The 21291-nt window shown below is 51.8% G+C and overlaps 2 protein-coding genes across 5 annotated transcripts in view; one reads left to right on the forward strand and one right to left on the reverse strand.

Moving 5' to 3' along the window:
• Window positions 1-16260, reverse strand: part of NISCH (nischarin) — a 32908-nt gene extending 16648 nt beyond the window's left edge. For all 4 annotated transcript variants that reach the window (XM_036331997.1, XM_036331998.1, XM_036331996.1 and 1 more), the window contains exons 1-8: window positions 16078-16260; window positions 13795-13878; window positions 12896-13078; window positions 5475-5523; window positions 4276-4439; window positions 3828-3923; window positions 2532-2627; window positions 1110-1262 (exon numbers count right to left, since the gene is read on the reverse strand). In XM_036331997.1, coding sequence (XP_036187890.1) covers window positions 1110-1262; window positions 2532-2627; window positions 3828-3923; window positions 4276-4439; window positions 5475-5523; window positions 12896-13078; window positions 13795-13878; window positions 16078-16173 — 921 coding nt within the window. In that variant the 5' untranslated portion in view covers window positions 16174-16260. The remainder of the gene's footprint in view (window positions 1-1109; window positions 1263-2531; window positions 2628-3827; window positions 3924-4275; window positions 4440-5474; window positions 5524-12895; window positions 13079-13794; window positions 13879-16077) is intronic.
• A 1379-nt stretch (window positions 16261-17639) lies between these two features.
• TNNC1 (troponin C1, slow skeletal and cardiac type) lies at window positions 17640-20663 on the forward strand. The gene is made up of 6 exons (XM_036332001.1): window positions 17640-17767; window positions 19221-19251; window positions 19470-19616; window positions 19887-20001; window positions 20237-20373; window positions 20455-20663. Exons 1-6 carry the CDS (start codon window positions 17744-17746, stop codon window positions 20484-20486), a joined length of 486 nt encoding a protein of 161 aa, XP_036187894.1. The 5' UTR covers window positions 17640-17743; the 3' UTR covers window positions 20487-20663.
• The last annotated feature ends 628 nt before the right edge of the window (window positions 20664-21291 follow it).

A 21291-nucleotide genomic window follows, 5' to 3' on the forward strand; every position in this document is an offset into this window, starting at 1 on the left:
AAAAAAAAAGACAACACCTGATGTTACTCTAGGAGCCTGGACCCTATGTCACCCCAGCACATGGTGGACAGACACCCTGGGACTACTTAAAAAATGTTTTTATTGATTTTTTTCCTAGAGAGAGGAAGGAAGAGGGAGAGGGGGAGGGAGAGAGAGAAGCATCAATGTGAAGGAGAAACATCAATTGGTTGCCTCCTGAATTTGTCTCAACCAGGGACCAAACCTGCAACCTGGGCATGTGCGCTGAATGGGAATCGACCTTTTGGTGCATGGGACGACACTTGCCAAGGCCACCCTGGGACTCTTCCTTTTTTTTTTTTTTTTTTTCCCTTCGTTAATCCTCACTGAGGATATTTTTTCCATTGATTTTTAAATAGAGTGGAAGGAAGGGGGGAAGACAGAGAGAAACATCGATGTGAGAGAGACACATCGATTGGTTGCCTCCTGCATGCACCCCAGAGGGATCAATGTACATGCGCTTGAATGGAATAGAACCCAGGACCCTGCAGTTCGCAGAATGACACTACAACTACTGAGCCAAACTGACTAGGGCAAGGGACTCTTCCTTTTGACTGTGAACTCCTGGGCTGGCCACCTCTGCAGGGCCAATGATGTGACACCTCCCAGTGCCCACCCAGCGGCACGTGCACAGGAACACACAGGGACTCCAGTGATGAGCACACACCCCATTTTTATGGAGCACGTGGCTTATGAAAATGACAAATGGCAGGTCCCAGAGAAGGAAGTCTGTCCATCTTCTTCTCTAATCCCAACCACTAAGAAGCACAAATACCTGAATCACACTATTTCCCAAATGCTGTCTGGATGTCACTTTCACAGAAGCACATCTGCAATCTGTGCAGTGATTTTTCCACTCCACTCCTCAGGAGTAAATTTCATCACTATGTTTTTATATCAAATGTGCATATAATTGATATGCCTCATTTGGTTCTAAGTACTATCTCACTTCCTTTAAATAATCCCATTTTCAAATTTTAAAAATTGCAGGCAATGCACAGAGCCCAAGTTTTCTGTGGTCTTTCCAGAAAAAGCCAGTTAAATACCCAACCTCGGGTAGAAAACCCTAGAGCCCACTGCTGAGAGCGTACCACAGACTCGTCGATCGTGGAGATGCTGTTGTGGCTCAGGTCTAGAGTGGTCAGTGCTTGCCATGTGGGGATGATGGCAGTCACAGGGCCTTCCAGGGCTGTGCCTTCTGGCTCCCACTCATCAAATTCTGAGGCTTCGGGAACGAGGACTTCCTGTGTAAGAACATCTGTTGAGCACACTTGGCCCTCACGCAACACTCACTGGGAATGCAATCATTGCAAAATTTCAGGAAGAGCTTGGGCATATTTAGCAGGTGGAAGTGAACTTGCATTAAACTTGGGCTTTGGTTCATATGTCTTTAAGCGATTGTGAAATAACTGAAAAGCTTAGCAACATACAGTTATTTGGAATATGTTCCGGTCCTGCTTTAGGAGCAAATACTTTTCAAGTTTTTGCCATATATATATATATATATATATATATATATATATATATATATATATATATAAATGGTGATGCCTTTTCTGGCTTAAATCTCAGAGGCTAAAAGTCAGAATTCATGGTGTTTCCAGGCAACTGTGCTTTCCAAGCTGGCATTGTGGTCCCCGCTGTGGACAGCAGGCCCTTTTAACCATTACTTCACAGGGTTCAAGTCCAACAATGCTGAGAAAGCAGCACAGTGCACAGGGGCAGCACCACTGAAGGGGAGGGAGGCAGGCCTCCTCATTTTGACATTTCATGCCCACAAGACCTCTCCTCTCTCGATGGATCATTTTGAGCCCCGTGAGCCAGGCGGCAGGAAGTGCTTCGGAGAGAGACAAGGTTGCCTGACACCCTTGCTCTTGACACAAGTCTTCTTTTAGTAAGCCTCAAATTCACCAAACCTAAATCTTGGTCTGACAGTCTTAGTCATAAAAGTTGCCACTATGCTTTTCTGGAGAATTTTAACATAACTAAGATGAAATTCATAAAATGGCAAATAGAAAAGAAACCTCTTACATTCTCAATTTGAGTATTACTGTGGCTCATATACAAACATCAGAGCCTAACATATCCACAGCCTCACCTATCTCCTTTAAGTCCACTAAGAACAAGACACAAACAAGTGCTAAGTCAGGGCTTTTTAAGCTTAGAGAAACATTCATATCAATCTAGCTATAAATGTCCTGCCAGTTGCCACTGCTTAACAATTTGCTCATCAAACACCAGTGACTTTTTTTTGAGGGCAGGGGGTGGGGGACCCAGTTCCTTAAAATATCTTGTTTAACAGCGTGATTTTTGATGAAGATGTGGACTAAAGCATCCCAGGCATTGCTAAGTACTGGAAGGTCTCCCATGAGTGGATGGCTACCCAGGCCTAGGAAGGTTCAGCTTCTGGTTTCTGACAGTGGTGATGTGCACTCCCACCCTCGGTGGGGTGGGACCACAGCGCAGAACCCTGCCCTACAGACATCTCCAGGCAAGAAACAGGGGGTACTCGCCTTCATCGAGGTTGCTGAGAAGCGCACGCTCATCGTGCCTAATGTGGGCTTCGAGGCGACCAGTCCCCGGATGTGCTTGGCATCACAGTGGCTTATCTGGAACAAGGAACAGCCATGTCTCAGGAACGGCATCACTTATCGAACAGAAGCCTTGGGTAGTGGCAAGAGGTGATTCAAATCCTAAGTCTCTCCTTTCCCAGCTTTTAGTGCTGACTAAACAGCATCTGAAGAACCTGGTAAGACTCACAATAAATTATGAATTCCATTTTCCGTGTAGGGGCTGCTTGGGGCTTGGCAGGTGCTCAGGAAGTGTGGGCCACAGAGATCAGAGCTGAGAGCAAGGGGCCTCTGAAGCACAGTGAACACGATGGACCCTCCTGTTCACCCTGCCCCACTCCCCCGGTGTCTGCAGTCCTATGAGGGGGCGGGAAGGGGGAGGTGGGCAAAGCTGGGCCAGGCACCTCTCTGACTTCTCTGTCCTCACTTGGCCTGCACTGGTCGAGTTCCCACAAGTTCCCACCAAGGGAAGCAGTCCTCCAGGTTGGAGACAAGCCCAAAATGTTGTAGGCAGAATAGTCCAATGTGTAGCAGAGGTTCTAGTGTCGGGAACAGCTGAACTGAGATCCCAGCTTTCCCCTCATTAACCACGTGGTCCTGGCCAAACTTCCTAACCTCCCTAAGCCTCAGCTTTCTCAACTATAAAAGGGGAATAAAAGTACCCACTTTATGGGCTATTAGGAAGAATCCACCAAGGAGTGTACATCAAACATGGGGCACAGGGCTGCACACAAGGGCCATGCTTGAGAAATAGATGCTTTAATACATTTTGTATTATTCGTTACGGAGTCCCTCTTTCATTTTAAAAATGGCAAAACTGGCATCCTGAACCCAAATGTTCAGCAGTGAGTAATGCAGAGTTACGTATGGGCGTGCTAGAAGGAGAGAACTCAAAGCCTCTGCTGACCTGCCTTGGGAAAGACCTGAATTAGCTCTGCCTGAGCCTCAGGATGACTTCTCGGCACTTCAACTCGAATGAGGAGGCCCGAAAGGAGTGGGCACTGGTGCTCCATCCTGTTCAAATGCTGCCCATGCCGGGGCAGAGATATGCAGGCCAGCCAAGAGCAGCAGATCCCCTCTTTCTCTGCCTTCAGGCTGGCCTTACTCCCCTAGATGAAACCTGTCACCTACTAACAAACACCAAAGTAACTGCCTTACAATTAGGTCCAGTTATTCATAAGCAAGATGATCCCTGTGCAGGCCTCAGCCCTGCCTGCACTCCAGGGCCCAGGGCCTTACCTCCACCTGATGAAGAGACTTGAATATTGACAGATCAAAAGGCAGCAGCTGCTCCTGAATGTTGCTGGTCCCAAAAGGTCCTTCTGTGCCAGAAACCTGCAGCAGATATGGCTTGAGTCAGGGATGCTGCCACATGGCTCCCCATCCATGTTCACCGGGCAGTGCTGCAGCAACTGCCACGACTTGAAGATCTGCCTGGCAATGAGGCATGGTGGGCATGCACCCCGTCAACAAAGCAGGCTAAAGCTGAAGTTTAAAGCAAGGGACATTGGGTCATGACTGCCCCCTAGTGCTCACAGCCAGAAGCTCAGTGCCAAGAACACAAAAGTGGCCGTCCTTCCTGGGATGGCCCACCCAGCCTCTTTTACGCACATCGCCAGCCAGTGAGCTGTTAGGCCCCATGCTGGCTGTATGCCCACCACATCTACAAATGAGCTGCTGCACTTACCTTAAGGTACTTAAGGCGACAGGTGAAGTCCAGGATGTGCCCAAGGTCAGTCTTGGCGTCGCCACTGGCACACGTGGGCTTTCCCAGCTGCAGCTGCTCAGTGACCGCATAGAGCTGCAGGGGCCTGATGGCAAAGACCTCGCCGGCCCCCAGGAGCTGTTCTCCTGCAATAGCCATACCCGAGGGTGAGCATCCACCTCCAGCCCTGTCCTCGTCAAGCGGCCAGGGCGTCTGCCCACCTGGCTAACAGTTAACAAGCGTTTGCCAAGCACCTGCTATGGCACTGCACCACGTCAGGACAAAGCCACCATTCTGGGCACACAGGAGCAGCTGCCCTCCTGAACTCATGGGGCACAGGGCACACCCAGAACATGGGATTACCAAGGAGGGAAGGGCCATGGGGATGTGTGCCTGGGGAACCTCACTGAGGTGAGGCTCAGTTAAAAACCTGACACATTAAGCCAGGATAAAGCTGATACAAGGCAGCATTGTGCACAACAGACCTATGTTGCAACCTCCAAGATACAGACATCTCAGTTAGGTGAAGCCTCAAATGCCAGCACAGTGTAGGGCCTGAGAGCAGGTGGGGGTTCTGAGCCAGCCAGACTGGCATTTGGCCCTCACTCTGCTCCTTCCAGCCATGTATCCTCAAGCAGATCACCGAGCCTCTCATCCTCAGTGCCCTCATCTGCACCCCCCCAAAGGAGAAAGAGGAGGTGGCATGGCAGTAAGATGCTGAACACTAGGCTGGACCACAGGAAGCACATCTCACACGTTAGCTACTGTAACTATGCTCTGCTGCAGGTCCATGGCCCACACTCAGCTTCTGTTTGCCACCTGATCACTGTTAGGTAAGGACAAACCAGATGCAAGAGGGCACAATGCTCTCACCTTCCAGAATTCCACCATAGGGCTTTGAACTAGATCCTGAGCTTGGGGTTACCCCCAAGACAAGAACCTGAGAGTCCCAAGGTGAAGGACCCCCAACTCCTCACAGTTGGCTGCCAGCAGGGCAGGTAGGCGGGCAGGCTTGGCTGTGGATCAGATTCAGGGACTTGGGCAACTCCAGGGAGGTGAGCCCTGGCTAGGATTCACTCGGCACAGCCCAAGAGATGGGAGTTCTGTGCCATCTCATGCCCCTGGCCACCTAACAATGCTGAGTAAGTTACACCAGTATTTCGGGGACCCCTGGCACATACCTTTTTCAAAGAGCTCCTCAGCCAGTGCAGCAGTGATGCCATTTATCTCCTGCAGAGAAAACAAGACCCAGTTAGGAAGTCCCCTGTCCCTCGTCACTGGAACCTGCACAGTCATTAGGACCTGCACACTCCCTATCTACCTCTTCTGCTACTGCAACACCAGCTCTCCAGAAAGTCAGACAAAATAAAGGAGTAAACCTATAACAAATCCAGGGGCCTAAGAAGGGGAAACTAAATATTCCCAGTTATATGGACATTTAAAATGTCTCCTCAAAAGCGGAACAGAAACCAGACTACTGCTGCAACTTCAAACTCACAGAGGCACTGGCCGAGAACAGGAGGCTCAGGAGGCTGGCAAAGCTTGGCTATGCCAAGCGCTGGCCAGGAACCCAGCAGCTCCCAACACCGGCCCTGGGAGATCCGAGGAGGGCATGGTAGAGAGGAAGCCCTGCTTCCCCTGGAAAAGGGCTCCCATGAACCCTGTGCGAAGAGAGCTTCCAGAGCCAACCCTCTGACACATTCCAAAGGTGTCCTAGGAAAGAGCGAGCTCACCTGTCAGGCCCTGTAACAGTACCATGTGGCCCCAGGGCCACGAGAAAGCGGCAGGAAAGAACTTCCTTTTGGAATGATGTGACGGAGACATGACAAGGACAAGCTTTCAGTCACGTTCTGAGGTGCAAATTCACGCTGGACAATGGCCCGAGTACTTGCCATGTGGTGGCTCACTAATCCTCCCAACGCCCTACGTGGGGGAGACATTATTTTGAAACCTGCTTCGCAGATGAGCAAACAGAGGTGGGAGGTGCTGTAACTTCTCCAGTTCTATGTAGCTAGGAACTAGCAAAGCCACACGCCCCAGCACTTGGCCTTGAAGCCTCTCTGTAACAACCGATTGCTTCAGCACTTCAGTGGTGTCACTGTGAGGCTGGCAGGGCCCACAGGCCCTCAGTCCCACATCCTACAGGTAAGGATTTTAACTAACTGACGGATGGCAGCCAACAGGACTTCTCATAAACAGGTCCAGATGGAGGCTGCACAACTGCCTTCACAACTTACAGGAACATCTCTGCCACCAGGACGTGCAAATCACGTTTCCAGGACTCAGAAGGCACCAGGTTAGCGGAAACAGGCAGTGCTTTTCCTGTTTTCTGTTTGGTTTGTTGGTCTCTTTCTCACCTTTTATACACAATGGGTATGTATACGCTGCAAATACCTTCTCCCTGTCTGCGCATGCCTTCTACCACTGATCCTAGTGGTTTTCCTGACATGCAGAGGGTTTTCATTTGTATGTTGTTTAACCTGTGATTCTTTTCCTTTGTGACTTCCGGGTCCTCTTCCCCGACTCCAAGATTATACCAATATTTTTCTAATGTTTTCTTTTAGTACTTTATGGTATCTTTTAAAAATATGCTTATTTCTTTTAATCTGCTTGAAATTCAGTTTATGTATTGTGTGAGAATAACTTTGAGATCACCCCCCCACACACACACACACACAAACAGACAAAAAGCCAAAAAGGAAAAAAAATGAGCAAACACAGCCCAAGCATTACTGGGCTCAGAGTGTGCCAAGACGCAGGGTCTGATGTAAAAGGGCCACCAGAGGGACAGAGCAGGCTCCGAGCAGGAGGGCGCCAGAAAGGGGAGAGGATGCCTGTTCACACTGGAGTTCAACTCCAACCTCTCACAACTTAAACTCAATTACATTTTCCTTGGCTGCTGTGAAGAACTGAAGATTCGGAAGAGCTTGAATCCAAAGGCCCGTTTCCCTACCAACAGTTTTGAGGACCAAGCTCTGCCTCCAAATCTGCACTTCCCCCTCCGCCATGCAGTCAGGATTGCCTCAAGAGCCTTGAGAGAGTCCTAAACAGCTTGAGCCCCTGTACCCTGTGTGATTCACTCTGGGGCTCCTAGGAGGTCTTCCAGGGGAAAAGGGCTCCCTGCCCTCCATCAGTACCTAACAACCCCACCCTCAAAGTTACATTTCTTCAGGCAGCTGGTGTCTGTGCCAATCCCACTAGGGAGATAGGGCTGGAATGACCAGAAACACAGAAAGCTGAGAGCCAAGGGCTCCTGCTAAGCAAAAGGCACATTTTCACTTCTGAGCAATCTAAAAAGCAAACTATATAACGATTTCTCTTCCCATGCTTTGGGGCACAGGAAGTGCAGGCTGCTGCCACACTATCTACTTCAGTTTCCCAGGCTGATCTTTACCTTGGAAGACTCTTAATCAGGGAGCAACAAAGAAATGCCTCCAGCACTGGTCTCCTCAGAGAGTATTCTGGCCATACTGCAGCCTGTGTGCATAGCAAAGGTGTGCAGAATCAAGCATCCCTCTGGCCAGGCAGTAAGTGGGGCCTAGGGGGGCCCAGTCAAAGCTCTGCAGATACTGCCAGGAGGTCATCTTCAGGGACAGATGACTCCCCACGTGCCCCACCCAGCCTGAGCTGAAGGGACCTGAAGTGCTTCACGGTGCCATGAATATCTGAATTGCAATGTATTTTTTTAGAAAGACATTCTTTCTACCTCAATAAAAATATCAATTAAAAATATTATTAGCTATGCTTACAAACTAGAACACCCACCCCCAAGTGTATTCTAGACCAACGGTCGCCAACTGGTGGTCCGCGGACCACTGAAAGGTTGGCGACCGCTGCTCTAGACCAATTGATCAGGTTCCTGCAAGGATCATGTATTGGTGTGCAGCCTTGGGCAGCAGTGTGAACTGCACACAAACACACCATAAACTAGTTGGGCTGTGGCTCTGCAACTACCATTCTGACTGAGTGTGTCTGCGTATGTGGAGACCCATGACCAACTGCACCCCACAACACATACACCTGCACTTAATGCACAATCCCAGGACAGCCTGATGCCTCTGCTTGGCACATGCTTGAGCAAAACGCTCAATGGGGTATTAATGAGGGGCTCAGTTACACATCATTGTATGGTTTACACACACATGCTCATGTGTGTGTCCCTGTATAACTTTCACTTCATGTCTGTGAAGAGGCATTATAGCAGGAACAGCTATACTACGTGCCATTCAACTCTAAGTAAAAATTCCCCATTGAGGAATTCAAGCCTAAACTTTAACTGAACAGAGCTCCAAGACTGTGAGTTGCAAAGAAATCTGTTATCATGTACAGGCTCAGTACTTTGCAACTAAAACAAATGATGGATGGGAATGCTAAGGCTGATGTAAAGATGGTAACAGTTCCATCACAGCTCCTGATTTCAAATTTCAAAAAGTGTCTTTGTTCTAACCAACTGGCTTTAAAATAAGAAAATGATATAAATGCCACCTTTGAAGACAACTGAGGGCCTTTCCTTACCAGGACAGCTGGTACTGGCTGGCACCTGGTGTGCCCGGCCAGGGGCCATTGCTCTTTCAGGCTCTCTACCTTCACTGCATCATCCCCTACAATCCTCAAGAACCAGGGCCACCACTCTCCAGCTCACACAAGAGGAACTGGGACACAGAGAGGTTAGATGCCTGAGTTGGAAGCAACTAGGCTGAGATAACTTGGCTCTGCCTACCTCTCAAGTCCACAGTTACACAGCCTACCCCAAAGTGGGGTGCTGGAATTCTACTGGGGGATTCCACTTCATTGAATTTGAAAACCTCTGCTCTAGGGTCCTGGGATGAGGTCTGTCATTAAAGGTCCAGGTATGGGGCACAACTATCTGAAGAGAGCCAGCACAACAATAGGCCCAGTGCCCTCTCACTGCAACTCAGGGCTGCACCAACCTGCAGATGCCCCATGTCAGAGTTGGTGGGAAAGAAGCAATGCTCTCTTCCTTGCCATTAAAATCCATGCTGCAAAAGAAAGAAGTTGGACTCCTACCTCACACCATGGACAACACAAAATGGATCAAAGACCTAAACATAAGAGCAAAAATTATAAAATTCATAGAAGAAAGCATAGCTGTAAATCTTTGTAACTTGGGTTAGGCAAGATACTGACAGTAAAAATGAACTTCACCATAATCTAAAACTTGTGTGTTTCAAAGTACACTATCAAGAAAATGAAGACAATCCATACAATGGAAGAAAATATCTGCATATCACATTTCTAATAAGGGTCTAATATCCAAAATATACAAAAAAACTACAGCTCAACAACAAAAAAAGACAAATAACCTAATTTTTAGAAGTGCAAAAGTTTTGAGTATTTTCTCCAATGATATGCAAATAACCAATAAGCATATGAAAAGAGGCTCAACATTAGGGAAACATAAATCAAAACCATAATGAGCTACCGCTATCAAAAAAATTAACAGTGACAAGTGTTGGCAAGATGTGGGGAGATAAGAACATACACACTGCCGGTGAGAATGTCAAATGGTGCAGCTGCTCTGGAAAAAAATTAGGCAGCTGCTCTAAAAGTTAAACAGTTATCATATGACCCAATAATTCCACTTTCACTACATACTCAACGGAAACAAAACATGTCCACACAAAAATTTCTATATGAATGTTCATAGCAGCAGCATTCATAATAGTCCAAAAATGGAAACATCCAAATGTTTATCAACTGATGCATAAACAAAATGTGATACAGCCCAACAATAAACTATTCAGCCCATGAAAATACCAAAGTACTGATTTCTGCTACAATATGAAAGGACCTTACGCTACAATCTGGAAACATTACGCCAAGTGAAAGAAGCCCATCACAAAGGCCATGTGAAACCACGGAGACAGAAGTAGCGATGGCTAGGGCAGGGCAGGATGGGAAATGACTTTGCTGATGGGTACAGAACTCCATTTTGGGGTGATGAATGTTCTAGAATTAGTAGCGGTAATAGATGCACAACTTTGTGAGTATACTAAAAATCAGGAACTGTACACTTAAAGAGTGCATTTTTTTGGTATGTGAATTATATCTCAATTTTTTTTTTAAATATATTTTATTGATCTCTTACAGAGAGGAAGGAAGAGAGACAGAGAGCCAGAAACATCGATGAGAGAGAAACATCGATCAGCTGCCTCCTGCACATCTCCTACTGGGGATGTGCCCGCAACCCAGGTACATGCCCTTGACCGGAATCGAACCTGGGACCTTTCAGTCCGCAAGCCAACGCTCTATCCACTGAGCCAAACCGGTTTCGGCAATTATATCTCAATTTTAAAAAAATCTACACCTCAGCCAAATAGGGTTCCCTGGGCCCACCCTGTTCAATGTCAGTCCCCCGAGGTGGAGCATGCTGGGAACAATTTCAGAGAGGACACAAATGGGACAGAGGTTGAGAGAAACATTCTTAAGAGCTCCCAGACAGTAGAAAAGGCTGACAAATCTTTAGGCCCTCTTTGTTCAAACTCATTTGAAGATAGAATCCAGTGGTTCTAGATTAGCTGCAATTTTGCCCCTCAGGGGGATATCTGGCAAAGTCTGCAGACACTTTGTGGTTGTGATTAAGTGAGCGGGAGAGGTGCTACTGGCAGCTAGTGGGTAGAGGCCAGAGGTGCTGCTAAAAAGTGCACAAACAGCCCCCACAACAATTATCCAGCTCTAAATGTTGAGAAAGGTTGAGAAACCCTTATGTAATTGAATGGTCAATTATGTACCTTTTAACACCTTGGAATTATAACCCAGGGGCCTGTCTGGTAACAGTAATTTTAAGTATGTCCATACTGCTCCAAGCAGTAGAGCCCGACTCAAACCAGAACCACACATGTGGGCCGAACCCAGCTCATCTCAGGCAAACACATCTCCGAAGAGTAGTGAAGGCCTTTCCGTGCTCAGAGGTGAGAAAACCTGGGCAGCCAGGAGACTACCTCCTCAAAGACCCAGGTCTTAAGCAATGAATCACACTTCCAAAGGGCTGCTAACAAGTCCTATCCTTCACTAGCTCATCAAAGCTTCCACAAAGTGCAGTATTTCTTAAAATACTAACCAGTAAGGTTTGTCTGAAAGAGCCATAAACTTTTTCTCACATAAGAAAATGTAAGAAGATATCTACACGAGGAAACTGCTAACCACATATATTGCTGGTCTATGCTAAACAAAATTCAAGCATAAATGCATCTCCCATCTGTAAGTGCCATCCTTTTCCACATGGCCCCTTCAAGCTTAGTGGCCCAACACTAGTGCTATGACCGAATGTCCAGGCTCAATCTAGCACTCAAGAAAGGTTCAGCCATCTTACTCTGAAAATACTTCCGGAAAAATTGCTTTTTAAACATGTTTGGGCCTTTAAGACAACAGCTCAAGTCCCTTCTTAAAAGGTGAGCCTGAAAAGGGAATGGATTCTTTCCTATCTTTAGCACAAAAACGGAAAACAATTAAATGTAAATTTTTCAAAAATCTATCACCCAGAGATAACTAATATTATTATTTTGGTGTATAACTTCTAGTTTTCCTAGACAAATATATTCACAAAACTCTTTAATAAAATGGGACCATACTCTACACACTGTTTTATAGCCTGCTCTTTTCCTATAGTAATACACTTATTTTCCTATGTCAATAAATCCATAGCTACACCATCATTTTTCTAGCAGAATATCCAATTATCTGGTTGTGCTCTAGATTAAAAAAAAAAATCACCTCCTGTGGGACTTTTGTGTTCAGTATCTTGCTATAATCCTGGAATGACTACCTTTGTCCCTAAGTCCTTTCCAAAGTTTCCTAATTTTTTTCCTTAGAATAAATTCTAAGAAGTGGAATTGTGCTCTGGCCAGTAGCTCAGTTGGTTAGAATGGTGTCTTGATACATCAAGGTTTTGGGTTCAATCCCCAGTCAGGGCACATACAAGAATCAACCAATGCAATGCATAAATAAGTGAAGCAACAGATGGGTGTTTCTCTCGCTCTCTCTCCCTCCCTCTCAAATCAATAAAAAATAAAAAGTGGAATTGTTAGTGCTTTTAATGTTTCGGTTTCACTGCCAAACTTCCCTCCTTAAAGCTCATCTTGTCACCAGTGGCCATGAAAGCTGTTCCTCCACACAGAAGGGGGTGCAGAGCTGCTCCCCAACATACAGAGGAAGCCAGCTTCCCTCACTCACGCCGTACCTGACAATGCCTCCAGACGGCAATGCTACCAGCACAAACTATGCCTTAATGAGTCTTGACTGTGAGCCAACAACTCAACACTATGGTCTATGCCAGGTGTTAGCTGTTTCTAACCTACCCCCAATCCATTCGGATGGAAACCTGGCTTAAACACCCACGTTTGCTAACCAAGGTGCCTGTGGTGCAGGACAGTCCCTCTGTAGGCATAGTCTGTCTAATGTAAGGTAAGTCTGCCCACAAACAAGCTCTACCCACACCCCATCCCCGCCAGGGTGCTGGTCCTCCGTCTTCTAACCTCAGGATCAAACTCCAGCCCACCTTTCTTCAAAGCTGAGGTGTGCTGCCTTGAGCTCAGGTGGTTGTGGGCTTGCAGGGGAAAGAGAAAACCTGAGAGGAACTTACATAGAACTGAAAATGCAAGAAGTGAGCCAGCACTCTGGGGGCCACGCCGGGGAAGGTGGCCAGGAGTGTCTGGAGGTAGACCTCCAAATCCTTCTCCCTCTTTTCCACCAAGCTTCTTGAGTTTTTCCCAATTATCTTTTTGGGTGGAAGCAGATTTTTATCAATCTTCTTTTCTGCAACAAGCTGTAAAAAAACATAAGCATGTCAACCACAGACCAAGAGGTTCTGGTCTTTGCAAGATCGAGGCTAGCAGCCTGAAGGCAGATGCTTGTCTTGACTTCCACAGCCCCTCGTGGCAGCTGTGCCATGATTAGTGATCAAAGCAGGGCACCTGGGCTTGGCCGCATCAAGCTTGTGAACATGAGAAACGCCAGCATAATCCCAAACAGGAAGCTCCATTTGGAGACATTTAGAAAAGGAGACCTCCAGACCCTTAAAATCACCATTTTCTCCAAACAAGAATGAAAACAATCAGGGTGGTGGCCTGTCTTTAAAACCCTCAGACTACAGATGACCCAGAGAAAGGCATCTCTTCCCAAAAGCAAAGGAAGACATGGAGTCACAGCCAGTTTTAAAGTATAGGTTATGGAATAGCTATAGTCAGGTCAAGCAAGTTAAAACCTATTCCCTCTCCCAAGAAACTGTCCCGGCATCTCACATCTAAGCTAGGACTGGCTACCTTAAAACTAAAGTTCAAATATGCTCCTCACACACTGCCTTATGCTAGGGTTGAACTCCCAGGAGCCACCAGCTGTTTTGGCAATTAAATTAGTAAACTTGCTTATTAAAGAACACTATAGGCATGGAGTCTGTTTTGCCCTAAAACGAATCTGTGGCACAATGGAAACGTGGCCTAAAGTCCCCAAGCTCTGAGACACAGGTCCCCTAGCTCTCATTACCTTTTCATGGAGGTCATGGAAGTCGCTGTAGCGGTGCTTGACTGTCCATTCATGGTTGCCATCGGTGATCTGAATGATGTAAACCTAAAAGGGAAAGCAGGCAGCCCTTCCTGGTCAGTGACAGCAGAGCCCCGCCTCACCCCCAGCAATAGCTTCGGGTCACCCAGACCCTCAACACCCCCCACCCCTGCAGCCAAAGCTAGGCTGCACCTGACTCTTGCTGCGAAGCAGGGCCCCCCTCTAGCCTCAGCCTCCTTCATGGTCCCAGCACGATCTGTCAGGCACTCGGGGTAAGTCTGTGGCTCTACCCAACAGTGAGGAACAGAGGAGACTATCGTATCAAGCCATCTCTTTAGTTTTTTGCCTCCATTCTCCAGCTAATTCAAAGCCCAATCCAACCGGAGCTTCAGGTAAAGCCACCCGTTCCGAGGCAGAACAACACCAGGTCTGGCAGGGCCAGCTTTCCTACTGCATTTTTTCCCAGGTGCCCTGCCTATATCCTGGAAGCAAGCCTGTTTCCAATCTTTTTAGCTGGTTAACAGCTGTGACTGCTGCTGCTGAATCAAGAGTCAAGGCACTAAGAAGCTGATGGGGATGGGGGCGGGTAAAAGAGTGGTGATGAATTATTAAGCCATAACAGAAGGCAAAATGGCTTAGCGGTTAGGGGACTGGGCCTTGGAGTCAAGGAAGACGTGGGTTCAAAACGTGCTCTGCCATTCCCTGGCTGTGGCTTATGTATGAGTCACGTACATAAGTGACTGCGAGCTGAATTTTCACTGAGCCTCTGTTCCTCCATCTTAAAATCTGATAGGTTTAAGGATCAAATAAGGTAGTCAAATAATGCAAGGTAATGCATGAAAATGCTTTGCAGCAAGTGTTCAATGAAAGAGAAACATCGATCAGCTGCCTCCTGCACATCTCCTACTGGGGATGTGCCCGCAACCCAGGTACATGCCCTTGACCGGAATCGAACCCGGGACCTTTCAGTCCGCAGGCCGACATTCTATCCACTGAGCCAAACCGGTTTCGGCGAAAAGGTAGGTATATTAATAATCAACTCAGCACACCTGGAGACAAAATGGTAGGCTAGGCCCGATCACCCACCTTGCCCACACCCATTCAAAGGAGGGGCTCGGCCCGGGTTGAATAGAGAGCTTTTTGGGGCGCAGCCCAAGGGTGATGGCCGGCCAGCCATTGGCTTGGAGACCTCACCCGCACCCAGAGGAGGACCCCTAGTGCCCCGCCCCTCTCTGCAGCAAGCGGGGAAGGGGGAGGAGAAAATCATCAGCTCAGCGAAGCCTCCATAGAGGAGAAGCCATTTCTCCAGGGCCGGCCTGTTGCTCCAGGATCCGCCCGCTGCCCCTCTTCCCAGCCTGGCAGCATCCCTCCCCTCCCTTCCGCCCAAAAAGGCAGAAAGAGCCAGAGGAATGGCCCTCAGGAGGCGGGCTAGGATGGAGGCCAAGGGGATGGGACCGAGGCCGGGCCGGAGCCCCCCACCCTGTGGGAACAAAGGACAGGAGGCGGGGAGGTGCCCCGTCACCCCCACCCCGGCAGCCTCCCAGGAGGACCTCCAACTCCATCACAGTCGGGGACTCCCCCATTTCCTATCGCCCGTCTCTCCCACAGCCTCGGAGTGTGTGTGCGCGCGCGAGGGGGTGGAGGTTGGGGGTGGGGTCGGGGCTTGCAGCCCAACTTGCCCCCAAGGCTATGAAGACCCTAAGGTTCCTGGGTCTCGCGTTTTCAGCCCTGAGCGACCCCTCAATCCCCCGTGTCCGGGTCCCAGCCCTCCCCCTTTCTCGTCCCTGCCAGACCCCCAGGACCTTGGGGCCCCGAACGCAACCCGTCCTCACCTGAGAGCAAATCCCAACTGCGACCCCTGGCTCCCCAGGCCAAGGCCCCGCCCCGCTCCTTCAGGACCTGCAGGGTCCCCAATTCCACCCCTGACCCCCCTCCCGAACCCCCTAGCCTATCCCCCTGGGATGGCGCCCCTCCAGGCCTGAGGCTCTAGAGACGCCGCTGCCTCATCTAGACCCCGGTCCCCCCGCTCTCCCTCCCTTTACCCCCAGAGCCTCCCCAAACCGAGCCTCCCCTCCCGCACGCGCCCCTCCTCAGACCCCTCCTGGGGGCCCCTCCCCAGGTCCCTCCATCCCAGCCCCTCCTCCACATCGTGGCCCCCACCCATTCTCCCCTGGTCGCGGGGCCCAGAGCTCCTCCCCAGCCCCCGGGCCCCGGGCCACGGACTCCGGCCGCCACTCCCGGCTCAGCGCCCGCGCCCCAGCGCACCGTGTACGTGTCCACGAGCTCAGAGCCCACGACGCGCGCCTCCTTGGCCGGCTCGGCCTCCCGCTCGGGCCCGAAGCTGCGCGTCGCGGCCGCCATGTTTCGGGCTCCGCGGCGGCCGGGCGCAGACAGGCGGCAGCAGGGGGCGGGGTCAGCGTCCCACCGCCCCGCGGCCCCCTCGGCCCCCCGCGCCCGCCCCCTCTCCCGCCGCGCGCTGCGCGGCCATCTCGGGCCCGCCGCCTCCTCAGGCCTTCGCCCCGCCCCTCGCGCGTGATTGACAGCAACCGCTCCTAGCGCGCGTGCGCAGGCCGCGCGGGCCTTTCCGCCTGCGCCGTGGGTACCTGCTTTGCGCCCCTCGCAGCCAGGGAGAAGCTGGCGCCCGGGGCGGGTAGCTCTGGGCAATACGGTTTGATGCCCAGGAGGACAGAAGGCCTAGCACGTTCCTGGCTCCCCGACGCAAGTACTGCGTGGCCTGGCCGCAGTTTCTCCCTCCGAAAAAGGGAAGAAGTAATCGCCCCCCACCTGTAGGGCACGGAGCGGAGAGGAGAGTCGTGCTTAGAGCCCAAACATTAACTGGGGGGCCGGTTCACCTCCTCAAGACTCCATGTCCTCTGTCACATGGGCTACTGGAGAATTGAGAGGGTTAATTCAAGCAGTGCCCCCACTTGCAGGGCGGGGAGCAGGTGCGATTATGGGAACTCAGCATGGGGAGGGGGAGTGAAGACGGAGAGCAGGCATATGTGCTGTCCATGGGGCACGAGACTCCCCAGAGGTGTCCTGCCGGAGCTGAAAAGGGCGGCCGCCTGGCCCCGGACCCAGGAGCCACAGCGCTGGAACGGGAAGCACAGGCATAAAGACAGAGCTCCGACCCAGGACACGGCTCAGACCTAGAAGAAGGAGGCGGTGGTACCCCAGGGAGAAGGACGGGGTGGGGGGTGGGGTTGGGGGGGGGCGTCTGGCACAGATGGGGCATCTGTAGGTGTGTTTGTTGGATGACTGCAGCGGACCAAGCCCAGAGCTAGCGCTGCTCGGATGAGAGAAGAGGTCTGGGGTGGCTCCTCTGGCTCCACTGGCTGAAGGGCTCCCGACTACTCTGCCCTTAGGTGGGTCCACAGCACAGGACTCTGAGCTTAGCGTTGGAGGCTCCCTGCAGCAGGGCCCCGTACTCCCTCCCAGGCCTGTCCTTGCACACGGCTGCCCCTACTGCAGAGAAGTTAAGCTGAGGCAGGGGCTGCCCAGTCAGCCAGCCTTGGGGCAAGTCATCACCCCTCGAGGAGCCTCAGTTTCCTTATCTGAAAGGCGGGAGTAATATCATCCATCTCCCTGATGGGAGGAGTGGTTGAGCTGCTGTGTATAGAGGCCTGGCCTGGGCCCCACTGCTTTGTAGTTCCTGTCCTGTCCTAGGCTCATGTTTTCATTCATTCAAGAAAACTTTCCAGAGAGTCCCCTGGGGAACAAAGGGTAGGAGACCTGGTCTTTACAGCCCTTCATCTTCCTGCCTTGGACAGAGGACACGGGGACTCAGGCCAGCCTGAGATCACCAGGGCTGGGGGAGGGGGGGGAGGATGCTACTCGCAGGGGTGGGCTGGGCCCGGAATGCAGCGGGGCAGGGCTATTTAAGCTCGGGGCCTCCTGGCAACCCCAGCAGCCTGCCCTCTGAGCCGACAGCATGGATGACATCTACAAGGCTGCGGTGAGGGACTGGGATGGGTGGGCCCGCTGGGGAGCCACTCCGCTCAGGGTGGGGGAACAAGGTCATCCCAGGGAAATGGTGGGGACCCAGGAGAAGACCTACATGCTTTCAGCCCAGACCCTCAAGGGGATGCTGGGTCTGGTGTTCTAGGGTGTGCAAGGGGTGAGGGATTCAGGGATTGGAGAGTGGGTGGAGGAGGAGTTCGCACCGTTCAGCACCATGTTTGCCTCTGTCTCCAAGTGTCTGTAGTCTGTGTCCCTGTCTCTCGGCCATGCCTTTCTGCATTTGTGTCTAGATCTTTGTCTTTCTCAGCATCTGTCCATCTTTTTGTTCTGAGCTGTCTCTGATGGCCCAGAGACACCCATTTCTGTCCCTCAATTCTGCGTCTCACACTCTCATGACCCCCTGGGCTGGCTGAAGATGCGGTGGAGGGGGTCATAGGGGTTGTGAGGAGGGGGCTGCATAGCCAAATCCTGAGCTGGGGAAGGGGCTTTAAAGTTTGGGACAGGCAGGGAAGGACTGGGCACCGGGGAGAGCCGGGAAGAAGGAACAGAAGCCGAAGCTCCCATCTGGCCTGGCAGGCTCAGGGCTCAGTGGCTTAGCCTGGGGTTAGGGCTGGAGAGTGGTCACCCCAGTCCCTGAAAGGTTCTGTGGTCACTGAGGGGCTTCAGATGCTATTCCATCTCGGTGCGAGGGTTAGTTTGCTGACCTCCCCATGCCCCAGAGACAAGGACATCTGACACAGGCAACTGTCTCCAAAGGAATCCTTCTCAGCCCCAGGATTGTGGCCCCACTGCTGGGCAGGGAAGGGCTACTGCTGGGCAGGGAAGGGCTACAGCTGGCTCGGGGTGCCCCTGCCTCGCCCACAGGAGTCCATGGAGCTGGGGGGAGCAGCCCTCTGCCCGTGCCCATACAAGGCCTGGCGGGGCTGGGGACTAATTTTGGCTCCTGAGGCACCAGCAGGCCAGGGGGCCAGATAACGCTGCCCCACCCCCTTGCATGCCAGAGTCCCCAGAACAATCACCAGGTTTAAGTTTGTCCCCCGTTAAAAATAGCCCAGTGGCCACTCTGGTCAGGTTACAGTGAGTGGCTTTACCTGCCCCCACACTGGTGTTATTGTCCCAACCTGAGGGACAGCTGTCCCTGGGGCCACCCAGCTTAGGTTTCAGCAGGGAGGCTGATAGGGCATTGAGTGGTCACTGACTATTGTTACTCAGGGTCACCTTGGTCCTGGAGGGGGTGCCCACCTGCTGCCCTGGCCCTGAGCCCACCCTCAGTGAGGCCAGCTGGGTCACCAAAGGGCTTTGGGGGCAGAAAGGAAGGACTGAGGTCTCAGTGACCTGGAAATGGCCTGCCTCTCCTGGCTTCACTTGTCCTACCTGTGAAATGGGTTGGTTTCCTCAACAGCAGCTAGAGCCTGAGCCTGTATCCTGAGACCTCTTTTCCTCTCTAGGTAGAGCAGCTGACAGAAGAGCAGAAAAATGGTGAGTTCCCCAACATACATATAGGGGGGCAACAGGGCCGGGCTTGGGGAGCATGAGGACCCCAGGCTGGAAACCAGATGCTGGAGTCTCTCTTGCTGTGACCTCAGAGGTCTCAGAGGGGAGCGGGCAGGTTGGTAAGTGACCCCAGGGGTCTGGCCATCTGGGGTCCTGGCTGCTGAGCCCTGGCCATTCTACTCCCCGTCCCGCATCGGACACAGAGTTCAAAGCAGCCTTTGACATCTTCGTGCTGGGCGCTGAGGACGGCTGCATCAGCACCAAGGAACTGGGCAAGGTGATGAGGATGCTGGGCCAGAACCCCACCCCGGAGGAGCTGCAGGAGATGATTGATGAGGTGGACGAGGATGGTAAGCCCCTCTGCCCCGCCAGGCCCCCGACCCATAGCTCCGCAGGCCACTGGGGATCCAAATCCTGGCTCTGCCACTTACTACTCTGTGCTCTTGAAGGAGCTGTTTAGCCTCTGAGCCTCAGTCATCTCCTATATAAAATGGGTATAATGACCACTCTCCTCACGGAGTTGATGGGTGGATGCAGTGAGAACACCGGGGTCTAGGGTCAAGGGCTGTACCAGCCGTTCTGACTGTTCCTCTCTGATGGCCATGCCCTCCACCCCTCAGGAAGTGGCACAGTAGACTTCGAGGAGTTCCTGGTCATGATGGTTCGGTGCATGAAGGATGACAGTAAAGGGAAGTCTGAGGAGGAGCTATCTGATCTCTTTCGCATGTTTGACAAGTAAGTGTGTGACCCTTGACCTCTGACCGCAACGCTGATAGAGCTGGGGAAAGGGACAGTGTTATGACGTCCAGGCCTCAGTCTCCCATTCTGTGCAATGAGGGAATGGGGTGCCTCATCTCCCAGCGGCCCTGCTCTGCCTGCCTCCCTCCCTGGGTCGTGGGTGGGGCTGCCTCTTCCCCTCCTTGGCCCCCACGAGAGGCCCTGAGACCTCCCTTGCCCCCACTCCCTGCAGAAACGCTGATGGCTACATTGACCTGGACGAGCTGAAGGTGATGCTTCAGGCTACTGGCGAGACCATCACAGAGGACGACATCGAGGAGCTCATGAAGGACGGCGACAAGAACAACGATGGCCGCATCGACTATGATGGTGAGGGGTGGTGCACTGGATCTCCCGCTGCCCACGCCCTGCGGCCCCCACCTCTGACCCACACCTGCCTTCTCTCCACAGAATTCCTGGAGTTTATGAAGGGAGTGGAGTAGATGCCGACCTTCGCCCAGAGCTGCAGTACCACCTTTCAACTCCTGCTGGGCCCTGGGGTGGAGCAGGGGGCCGGGGTCCCCAGGATGTGATCCTGGCCGTGTCCTTGACTGTGGGCCCTCCCTGGCTCCCTCCCCAGCCCTGTCCTAGGGAATACAAATAAAACCCTGCTCCCTGGAGGCCTGGTGTCTGGCTTTCCTTTGGGGGAGAGGGGAACCTGTGGACATTTCCGCAGCCAGTGTTTACTCCTGCCCTGAGGACCACTTCCTTCCTATCCCAGAGCCCATGCTCCAGCCACCCCTACACATTGCCTTCCATGGGCGGGTTAGGGTGGATCAGAGACTACCATGCTCCGTACCCCGCTGCCTCCTTTCTATAACTACTCATGCCCAGGCCCTGTTTCCAGCGGTTCAGCATCTGGAGTTGGTGGTGGCCCAGGCACCTGCATTTCACGAGCTCCTGGGGCAGCGGGGGGTCCTTATCTGGAGGGAGGAATAACTAACTGCAGCACCCAGCTAAGCCCTGGATGCCCCTTGGCACCGCAGCCCACGCTCCATCTCGGCTGTGGTTGGGGAGAAGAGGGCACTGTGGGGCCCAGTGGGCCTACAGCTCTAGTCCATCTGTCACTCACTTGGATTTCCCTCTGGCCAACACTGACTCCCAGGGACCAAGGGGGCATACCTGCCCTCACCCATGTGGCAGGTGAGGACCTGGGGCCAGAGAGGCACCGGGACTATAAAGGTCACCCTCCCAGGAAAGCTCTGTCTGATGGACCAGGTTGGTGTGGGAATAATTTCCACTTTTCTC

The sequence above is a fragment of the Myotis myotis genome, unplaced genomic scaffold (genome assembly GCF_014108235.1).
Source record: "Myotis myotis isolate mMyoMyo1 unplaced genomic scaffold, mMyoMyo1.p scaffold_m19_p_13, whole genome shotgun sequence".
Classification (NCBI taxonomy): domain Eukaryota; kingdom Metazoa; phylum Chordata; class Mammalia; order Chiroptera; family Vespertilionidae; genus Myotis; species Myotis myotis.